Source organism: Anneissia japonica, unplaced genomic scaffold (assembly GCF_011630105.1).
Source record: "Anneissia japonica isolate Jap-2015-1 unplaced genomic scaffold, ASM1163010v1 scaffold287824_len104088_cov138, whole genome shotgun sequence".
NCBI classification, from domain to species: domain Eukaryota; kingdom Metazoa; phylum Echinodermata; class Crinoidea; order Comatulida; family Comatulidae; genus Anneissia; species Anneissia japonica.
In genome coordinates this window covers 56,189-67,683 of record NW_022744323.1, presented here as the reverse complement: position 1 = coordinate 67,683, position 11,495 = coordinate 56,189, and the positions used below count along the sequence as shown (strand labels likewise).

Genomic DNA, 11,495 nt, shown 5'->3' with positions numbered 1-11,495 from the left:
CAGTCTGCCCTACTGTACCCATGGACAATACTCACATTTACAGAAAAAATAAAGCTTATGCATTCTCCGGACGTCTACAAATTGAATGGGAAATTTACTCATTTGTTTTATAATGATGATAACCAGAGGTGACGGATGTAGAGGGTGCGGCGTTATGGAGTAATGTGTGACTGAAAATGGTGTGCAGTCAGTTGGCTATTACCATGCGCCAGCGATGTTGGAGTACAGCAACATGAAACTATTTATGTAGGCCTGATGCATGAATAAAGTTCGGGGTTTGTCGAGTAGTAAAATGATCGTTGCACATTTTAAGTGCTCCAGTTACTCCATGCATAAGTGAGCTAAATTAGGTAATTAATTAGCGAAGTACGGTGCTGGTGAGCCAAGAGAGATGCAAATGCTTTGTGAAAGTGAGTACGCCGCGTTACTCATTTTCACAAAGAAATACACGCAGCTCGTTACCTAACAATAATGCAAATGTTACATGATCACCTGGAAAGGAAGGTGCAATGTCACGTTCTGTTGCCTAGCATACGTCTGTATTGTAGCATAGGGGTGGGGGAACGGTAAGCATAAGTTGGTTTGCCAACAATATTCAAATGTTACACGTTCTGTTGCCTATCCTACTGATGTCCTGTGTAGCGGGCGACGGTCTGTTGTCCAACCTACTATGTACTGTGTAGCGGAAGACGGTGAGGATACTTTTTATTAAGACTAGGCCTAAGTAGACAGTGCAATTATATGTGATAGAAAGTACACTTTCGAAAGAAATAAATTAATATAAAACAAAAGTTAATAAGAATAATACAGTTCCAGACATACCGGTACCTTAAGTATTATACTATGCTAACAATGCGGCTCTTGTAGCCCTAGATAAGTAAGGCATCCATGTGCAAAGCAGTGGTAGTTTTCCATGAAAAAAGCACACTGGGAAAGTTTGCCTTACCAGGAAAAGGTGACGTATTCTTATGATGTATGCATGTTAACTACAATATTTTTGTGAGTGTGACGTCAACAAAAAAAATAAAAATTTAACTATAAGGTTATTCAATAAAAACGAATTGAGGGTTGCACCATCTGCTGGCCATACAATTATTACAGCTCCCACTGACGTCTCAGTCGAGAAATAAGGGTAGCTTAAGTTTTTCTCGCAAATCTGACTTCAAAACCGTTCCTCTCCTGATTTTGAGTTGTGCTTTGGACATGCCGCTGAGGACGGCATTCTGAGAACCCTGCGTCAAGGATAGTAACTATGAAAAGTTTCTCTAAGAACCTGATATGTACACAGAAAATTAAATTTAATTTCTTCTTGAATCTTACTCTATAACTAAACATCGTGTTGTGTTGTAGGAGTGGTAGACTTACCACAAGTCTCTTATTTTTTATTATTTTTCTCAGTAAGCCGAAAAAAAGAAATCGAGTATGAGACGCCAATTAAATTAGGTATTACGCGCGCACTAAGTGCAATAAAGAGTGAGTAACACAAAATTAGGGCCTGGAACTCAAGCTATAGGAGTGGCTGTGATATTGCGATCTAGGGGAATATCTGCTGGGGAAGATAGCCAAAGAATCATTGACCTATCAACTAAAAATATTGTTCCAGCCCCTAATGGATCTAACAATCGTCTGTTTTTTTTTTATTGAATAACCATGTATTCAGATTGAACCAATTCGTCACCAAGATACTGAGATTGACAGGCTACTTTTTTTTACTTTTACCTGGAAGTAGCACCCGTAACTTGCAGATTTGCTATTACAGTAGGCCATTAGTCTCGGTCTTCTGCTCCTCTTGCACATTTTACATAGTTATGTTTTGTCCATTCCTGTATATCCCTTATCCATGTTTTTCTAGGCCTTCCTTTGGTTCTAACTCCTTCCACTTTTCCTTCTATGAGAAATTTCTGTAGACTCTTTGCTCTGACAACATGAGCAATCTTTCTTATATTTCTTTATTATTATTATTATTATTGTTCTAATCTGTGGACGCGTTCCTCTGGGAGTATCGGTATTGGTCAAGGTCAGTTTCAGTTTAAACTTACTACTTCTTTACAGCAAATTAATGCTCTATAGACGAAGAATGTTTACGAAATATAATAACAAGGCCTGGTGAAAGTTTAGTGATAACGATAAAGATATTTATGATAATGATAATAATGGTAACGATATTATTGATAACAATATTACGATATTAAGTTTGTTTAAAATAATAATAATAATAATATTATTATTATTATTATTAACTAATAATAATAATAATAATAATAATAATAATAATAATAATAATAATAATAACATTTTGTCTCGTCACAAAATTTAAATATGTAAACTTTGAAAGTATTTACTAAATTCATAATAAGCCTAAGTATTGTAAAATCTAAGTATTTGATTTTTGGCATGTTTCAACAGTTTCTATCTTCCATATCTCCTGTAATCTGGAAAAACATAGTATGTCGATTGAACAAAAAATTTAAAAAACAAAGGAAAACTGTTTTGTTTAAGGATAAGCTACTGAATATAAAAGAAATTTAGTTTCGGCTTTATAGATGAAGACAATTAGAAGCCTTTTCAATGCATTTGTTTATATAACATACACTGGTTTAACCTGGTTACATAACGACTTACTATGTTTTTCCTGATTAAACCAATTTCACAACCAAAATTTCCATCTTAAAAAACCTAGTATGTCAGCAGCACTTCACTTAATTGCTTAAAAACTGAACTAATGCAGGAGAAATAAGAAGAACCACTTTAGTTTGATCACATAAAATTATTTTTATTATTACATAAAACTATCACTCAAAGTGTTCAGCCAGATCAACACTTCCATCATTCACTGGAATTCCCTGCCAAAATTTTCTCTTAGCTGCGGGGAATGAATCTGCCAGTTTGAGAAAATTCTGGCGTTTCACGCCAGGAATACCTCTTGGTTGATTCATTATAGGTGGAGTAATAGGATCATGCAGACTCAAAAAAAAAAAAAAAAGACTAAGAGAAGCCATAGTGATTCAGTATTTCGTTCTTTAGTCAAACATCATCGGGAATGAATATAATTTTGTCCATAGGGAGCATATACCAGAATTGAAGTAACTTAACTAACCAATCAAAAGTGGGAAACCAGTAAACTTAACCAATCAAGTCAAACAAGGAGTACACTATTAATGAATAAACAAAATACTAAAACAAAAGCAATCTTGATATTGTGTGAACATATTGTTAATATGGATAAATAATAATAAATAAACTGGATGTTAAGGGCTAATGGAACAAAGCAAGTTTTTTTAGATGTTTTTAGTCTTGTATTTAAACATGGTTTATAGCGTCTAATAGCCAGGGCTTCTTCAAATAATAATTCAGACCATTGTCTAAAAAAAGTCAATAAACTTTAGCATCAGCTATGTATCGGTATATGCCATATATATAGTTCCAAACCCAAGGATTAAAAAAATGTTCAATAAGTATGCAATAAAATAATAAAATATAATAATATCCTTTAATATAATAAATAAATTGTATCTCCTTTAGAGCCTCATTTCAAATTTTTCATGGAATAATCCCCCCTCCCCCATTGACTGTAAATTAAAAAAAAAGCTCTTAACACATTCAGTTAATATTTTAAGCCACTAGATTTATATGTTTCTAACCTGGTTGGGATCATTAAGTCTTTGTGATTACGTAATAACCAATTTTGACGATAATTTTGTAGTTCACATTAACAATAAACCTTAACAATAAACGCCTCCCGGAGCGTTTATTCTTCGAAATACGGTAATACGGTACAAAATTATAATCATACTAAAAAATAAAAAAGAAGAAAGAAATGTAAGCTTCCTGTAGGCCTATTTTGAAAAAAGGTAGCATAAACAACGAATTGTGTTTTTTAAACCACTATGTTCACCATATTAAAGTAAATTATATATAAAAATATGATATTAGATAAATGAATTGCAAGTTAAATTTAGTTTATTCAGACTTTTGTCTAATACGGCAACCTTTTTATTATCACTCACTGTGGTTCAAGTAGAGTACAGCTTATTAATAATACTATTTGATTTATATATTGAAATCAAGCTATTATTAAATAAATATAGCGACAATAATTATGTATGTATGAAATAGGCTATCCCAGATAACGTCAGTAACAATCTAAGAAAAAAGGGGTTCTTAATGGATTCTTCAGTTGTCCTGAATATGCAACCCTTGTAGTACATTTAATGGTTCGATAAATGAGGAAAATAGGTTCGCTAAAGGAGCTTTCGAACCATTTTAGGTTCGTTAAAGTGTTTTTAGAACTATTTACAGATCCTTCGAAATAAGGGACCTTCTTACACTGAGGGTTCCATATACAGGACATCCAAGAACCTCTGAATAACCATTATTTCAAAGAGTGTATCCAATGGTGTTTGACAAACTCGAGAACGGTTAGAGGTACAGATTTTTTAATATTTACAAACTAGGGGCACTTTGATGTGATAGTGGTAGTCTGCTGGGTAAGGGGAATCCCTGAATGCTCCAAAGTTTTAGGAGGCGTATATTTTTTTTTATTGAAGAATGAAAATTAAATTCCAGGACTATAGTAGATATAATATTGACTCACGTTTTTTTTTTTTTTAAATTCATCGTAGAAGGTGTTTCATTTAATCTCCGTAATGGTATATTAGGCCAGTAACAAATACTAATGAAATCAGAAGCTTCGTAAATCTTTCAAGAGAAGCCTATGCTGTCCCAGCAGCTGTTCTAAACAAATCAAGAAAATTGGTTGCCTCGTAAAATCAAAAAATTTCTGTGGCTGATCCAGGAATTTGACATGCTGTATGAGGAGTCCAGGGAAGGACTTTCACTGATGGAGGGTCTAGAGCACCAGCACTATCATGGTTGCGGCTAAGGTGGTGGGGCTACGAAATTCTCACCAATTCTCGATTTTGTTTTATTTCGTCAATATTAATTGTGAAATAAATACTGAACTGAAAATGTATGATTACAACACCTCTAAAAGCCCGAAATGGCAATCTGAGAATTAAATTTGAATATAATTTACTTTTTTCCATTGAGTCCCATGTTTTAAAACATTAAAAAAATATTATAGGAGCCTGACGGCTCTGCCCATTGAATTCGCCACTGTAGTGAAATAAACACAGTAATCAATAATTACTCCTCTAAAAACACAAGAGCTGAAAATTAGGTTGAAAATTATTTGTAATAATTATCTTTACTAGCCCTAGGCCAGGAGATTTACAATGGCTGCACTAACCATCAATTCAATAATTCAAAACAGACTTCCAACAACAGACAAGTTCTTTAATTCATGATACAATAATTCCAAATTACATGTTGATATTCCTTGACATCCTAAATGACTATCCCGTTATACTAATAATTCTATACTACTTACTGTTACCGTTACGTAGCCATCTTCCTTGGAACACCATGGCCGCCATTGGCGGGAACCATTAACATGATCACTGCTGCTAGCGTTCACTTGAGATCAATGATATCCCATTCATTATGCTTCACAAAATAATGCATTCTTTTATATTTTGTATTACTTTATTATTTTTATTTATTTATTATATAATTATTATTATTATTATTATTATTACTATTATTACTATTAGGCCTATTATTATTATTATTATTTTTTTTTTAATTGATTAACTGACTTTCTTTCCCGTAACCTAGGGTGGGTTTTAAATTGTTGATATCGACCTTCTTCTTCCAGAAAGGAGCAGGTTGCAGTGTAGAGTGCTTGAAGTACATCAATGTTTCTAGTGTCCTGAGTATAATGAAACCGGTTTCTAATGATTTTAAACGCATTTTATATTATACGTGCTCAACTGTCATTGACTCGCCCACATTGTATTAAAAAAAATAATAAAAAAAACACCTTATAAGTAACTCACTGCTATAATCTGAAATATTATAATTACAATTAAAATTCAATTATCATCTGAGCTTCATGCTACATATATTTTTTAATAATCTAAATAAATGTTAACAACTGTTTTAAAACCTTTTGTATGGGCCTCTCAAACTCGAAGAATAAAAGAATACAGTAATAACAAACTGCCTTTATGAGAGATATAGAGATCATAAATTCAATTTACATTGTTCACTAATGATTAAAGATCTGAACATTTTGTTTGCTCCAATTCGCGCGCTACTCTTCTTGGATAATGGGAAAATTAGAATGAAAACCATTGTTTTGGTAAGCCAGTTAATATACTTAACTCACTAATAATTGAATATTAGAACATTTTTTTTGTTCCAATTTGCAACGGCTACTCTTCTTGGATAATAAGAAACTACACATACTCCCTCGGGATTATTTATCCCATCTTGTTGTTGGCCAATTATTTTGATAAACTTTCCAGATTTTTCGAATAGCTGAAGCTTATGGTTACTTGCTACAATAAGGTGTTCCTCTTCATCCATTACGACACCTCTAGGGTATTTCACTTTACCGTTTTCAAACCCTTCTTGTACTAAAACTTGAATGAATGAACCTTCTCTGTCAAACATTTGTATTCTGTGATTGAGTGTATCTGCAACAACCACATGTCCGTCCTTAGTCAGTGTTACATCACTTGGTTTTTCTACTATTCCATTACATTTACCTTTAGATCCTATTTTTTTGATCAGTTGATAACTTTCTAGACTGAAGACAAATATACAATTGTTCGTGTAGTCTGCAACGTAAAGTTCATTTGTTCTTTCATTTACATCAATCCCATAAGGATTGCCTATTAAACCTTCACCAATTGACCTGATTACCTGGCCGTCCAGCTTGCATATTGTAATACATCTGTTACCTGTATCACTGAATACTATGTTGCCATTGGTTTTCAATGTATTTATTCTATGAACTTTTGCACCTTTGGGCAAATTGATTCTACTTTCAACAGATTCTTCTAATTTTAAAATTTCATTAGATTTATTTGCCACTAGCAAAAGCTCATCGTTAGTCATTACTACACCCGTTACATATTCTTTTAAGTCATGCTTGCATCTTAATCCTATATTCTCAACACTGATATTCAATGGAGACCCCTTAATTGGAATTTCACCTAGACCAACGTTTAGATTCCAAACACCTACACATGAACAAGTCCCTGATATTACACAATCTCCATTACGTTGATGTTCCGTTTTAGGAATGGTGATTTCATCATCATGTGTTAAAGTTGCATTTACCTTGCTCGCATATTTATCACTTATTTTACTTATTTTGATCATAAATGTTTGTCCTCGAGTAACAGTCAGTGAATCTAAGTTCATCTTAAAATCGTTCTCTACAATACACCCAATTCCGTTTTGTTTTAATTCACTATATGATTTGTTTTCTTTTAGGAAATGTATTTCTGCCTCATCTCTTAGTTCCACTTCCTGAAACACCTTTATTTTGTCTTGAAGTGCCACCACTGCCCTTTCACTTGATTGCAAAGCAGTTGCTTTGTTGTTTTTTAGTAACTGCGAAATGTAGTTCCATCTTGTATCCACGTCAGATGCCATTCTGTTTAAATCATCAATTTCGCAAATATTTCTCTTTTTCATTCTGCCATACACATTATGGAGCTCTTTCAATAAGTTTGCCTCCATTTCATTGATTAGGTTTTTCATTTCTTCAACAAATGCATTAATATCATTTTTGCATTTCTCATTGCTTTCCTCGAGTTTAATTGCTTTCAACTGGGCATTTTCCCGTCTAGTAATCATAGTTGCCTTGAATTCTTCCACATCTTGTTTTAAATGAACAGTAGATTCAACAAATTCATTGAAAGCATCAGAAATATCAACGTGTTTGTGTTCACTATGTTCGGTGATTGTACAGTTTGTACAAATAGGAGTTACACAAACATTGCAATAATAATTAAGGGCGTTGTCTTTGTGGAGTGAACAAAGTGGCGTATTCAAAGATGAGAGATCACGTGAAGTAATTGACTTGACATCTTCAACTGAATGAATCTGGTGATCCCTTAATTGAGGAAATAATTCATGTTGATCTTTGCAAGAACAGCACAAATGATTTCTGCAATTCTGACAGTAGAATTTAGCATAAGCTTTACTACATAAGCACTTGATTTTGTTTTCTTCTTCAAATTGTTCAACATTTTCTAATAAGTTAATGAGGAATGTATTTGGTGGTAGCTTTTGAAGACCACCCTCTGGAATGGTACATGGCTGGTAACAAGTAGGGCAAATAAGCCCATCTTTTTGTTTAACCCAATCTTGAAGACATGATAAGCAAAATGTATGAAGGCATACCAATGTCTTTGGTCTGTTAAGTCTTTTCAAACAAATTGCACATTCCAGTACGTTTTTCTCCAGGTTATCAAGGAACTCGGGAATTCCCTTTTCAGCCATTTCTCAGTTCTATAATTGAAAAAAAAAAATAGTAAGTGTACACAATGTTCACAGCATATCACAAATAAATATCGATTTATTGAAAACTTAATAACTAAGACTTAGTTAGTATTAATACTTAGTAAGTATTAGATTGAATTGGGTTGGATTTATTCGGTGTAAACACCAAGGACAGTCCACGAAAGTCCAGAAGAAGACTTATTTCCAGTGGGGTCCTTCTGGTGATGATTGGAGAGTACACCGGGAGACAATCCCTACTCTTTTCCGAAGAGTGATCTCCACGGCGTGATGTCGGTGCAAGAATACCTTTATGTTGACTGGACTTTCAAGTAAATTTCAGGCAAAATGATCTTTATAATGCGAGATCAGAATTTCCACTTTGTATGTACGTAACTCATTAAATAATATTAATAACTGTTATATTCATTCATACATTTATTCCTATAACAAATACACACTATAAATAATAATAATCAAAATACTTTGTTACAAAAGCTTTCGCAATAATCTATGCTGAATAAGCCAAAATAAACTATTGATTTGTTTATAGTTCTAAATAGGTTCAATCGCCACAAGCTTGTATACTCATACGGCCTCACCTATTATATTTTTAAAACGAGATCAATGTTTATTAAAGTTCCATTCATTTACCATTCTAGTCCTTTATTTATTTACTCATTCATTCACTAACTCACTCACTCACTCACTCACTCATGTACTTATTCATTTCTTCATTCACTCACTCATTCATTCACTTATTCGTTCTTTTTTCATTTATTTATTCAGTCATAATGCACTCACTCATTCATGCACTCACTCATTCATTTACTCACTCATTCATTCACTCATTTATTCATTTATTTATTTATTTACTATTTATTCACTCATTCATGCAGTCATTCATTCATTCATTAATCGTAATTTTAATCATTGACTCACTCATTCACGCACTCATTTACTTATTTCTTTATTTACTCATCCATTCATTTAATCATTTATCTATTCACTCATTCATGCACTCGTTCATTCACCCACTCATTCATTCATTCATTCATTCATTCATTCATTCATTCACTCACTCACTCATTCATTCACTCATACATTCTTTCATTTAATCATTTATTTATTCACGATTCATTCATTCACTCATTCATTCATTCAATTATTTATTTATTCACTATTTATTCACTCATTCATGTACTCATTCATTCATTAATCATAGTTTTAATCATTGACTCACTCATTCACGCACTCATTCACACATTCATTCATTCACTCATTTATCTATTTACTCATTTATTCACTCATTAATGCACTAACTTATTCACCCACTCATTCATTGACTCACTCATTCATTCATTTAATCATTTATTTATTCACCATTCATACATTCACTCACTCATTTACTCGTTCATTCACTCATTCACTCTCATTTACTTATTTATTCATATAGTAATTTATTCATTCATGTATTTATTCATTCATTCAATCAATTATTTAACAATCAATCAATTAATCAATCAATCAATCAACTATTCAATCATTGAATAATTCATTCATTTAATCATTTAATGATGTTCAGTCGGCCGGTCGACCTGCGATTTTTTTTTTCATGGACGTTTAAGGCAGTGACGATTGGTGACATTATAAATTCATTATATCGCCTCACCCTGCTTTGCGTCAGCAAGTAATCTTATGAATATTTATAGTTTTCTTTCTGCTGTCTGAGTTTATGCGATACACAAAGCTCAAGCTTTTGACAACAGGCAACACCAACAAACCGTAATGTAGTAGACCAATGATGGGAGAGTGTGTGTTGAAACATCCAGAGGTTTGAACTCACTGTTTTATCATAAGAGAACATAAAATAAATAAAAAATAAATAATAATTAGCCTATTATTTACAAAACAAGGCCTTATTTTCTAGGAATGTATTGTCACCCACGCGTACATCTGCTGTACCAACGTAAAAACTTTATGAATATAAATTTGTTTAACTTGACGTACATCCACAACCACAACCAACATAAGTATGTAATACAGTAACATTACGCAAGTAATTACAGTAACATTATCTGCTGCTGCTACTGCTAATGTTACTGTAATTACTTATGTAATTACAGTAACATTAGCAGTAGCAGCAGCAGCACAACACAACATAAGGATATACATACATAAATAGCAATAAACATAATATTAGTTATAATAATAATAATAATATTAATAATACCGTAATAATAAAAATAATAGCAATAACAATAACAATAGCAATAACAATAACAACAATAATAATAATGACGACGACGACGACGACAACAACAACAATAATAATAATAATAATAGCTTAATATAGTCCCTCCATGGATAATGTATGCCTATCCGAAATCATGAAGACACAGACACACAGGATACAGTACAGGAAATGACGAAGTAGAGTAACATTATAATTAGTTGTTATAAATTATCATACATTGATAAATTATCATTCAAATGGTGATGCCAAAGAAATCAAGTCCCACTGGTTACCTGAACTCAGTTATGTTTATTATAGGTCTAGTTTATTTGTAGTCGTGATCATTCAAATTCAAATTCAAATTTGCCACCATTATTTAATCATTGTCATCGTTTGTCATTATTTATTATTAGATTATTATTATTATTATTATTATTATTATTACTATTATTATTATTACTATTATTATTATTACTATTATTATTATTATTATTATTATTATTATTAGTATTACTGTACTTGAGCCTTTACCTCAACTAAACAAATCATTTCGTAAAACTACGCGTGACTGAGTGATGAACAGTTCTAGACCTATACAGTTATTTTTTTTTTGTTAGTAATCATAGCCTAATTATTATTCACATATTTCAGAATTTTAATTCTTCTTAAACCTACGTCTTCGTATACATATGTTTATCCACAATGTCTACTACTACTGGAGCCTTGCTTATCTCGCATCGCGTTTTATCGGCGTGTATCAAAACCGCTCTGTTGATTGAGTTTATTGCCGAATCAGGAAGATGATATTTTGATTCTATAGAGCCACCAATCGCCACTGCCTCAAACGCACTAAATAGAAGAAAAAAAATTGCAGCCGCAAAGCCGCTCGTTCGTCCATCAGGCA

At 32.5% G+C, this 11,495-nt stretch overlaps 1 protein-coding gene across 3 annotated transcripts in view; it reads right to left on the bottom strand.

Moving 5' to 3' along the window:
* Positions 1-5,274: 5,274 nt before the first annotated feature.
* The window catches only part of LOC117119637 (E3 ubiquitin-protein ligase TRIM71-like), a 9,003-nt gene continuing 2,782 nt past the window's right edge, over positions 5,275-11,495 (bottom strand). For 2 of the 3 annotated variants that reach the window (XM_033264470.1, XM_033264469.1), the window contains exon 2: positions 5,275-8,367. In XM_033264470.1, the coding sequence (XP_033120361.1) occupies positions 6,229-8,358 (2,130 nt within the window). In that variant the 5' untranslated portion in view covers positions 8,359-8,367 and the 3' untranslated portion in view covers positions 5,275-6,228. Of the gene's footprint in view, positions 8,368-11,266; positions 11,411-11,495 lie in introns of those variants that run through there. The other variant, XM_033264471.1, reaches the window with a different exon arrangement.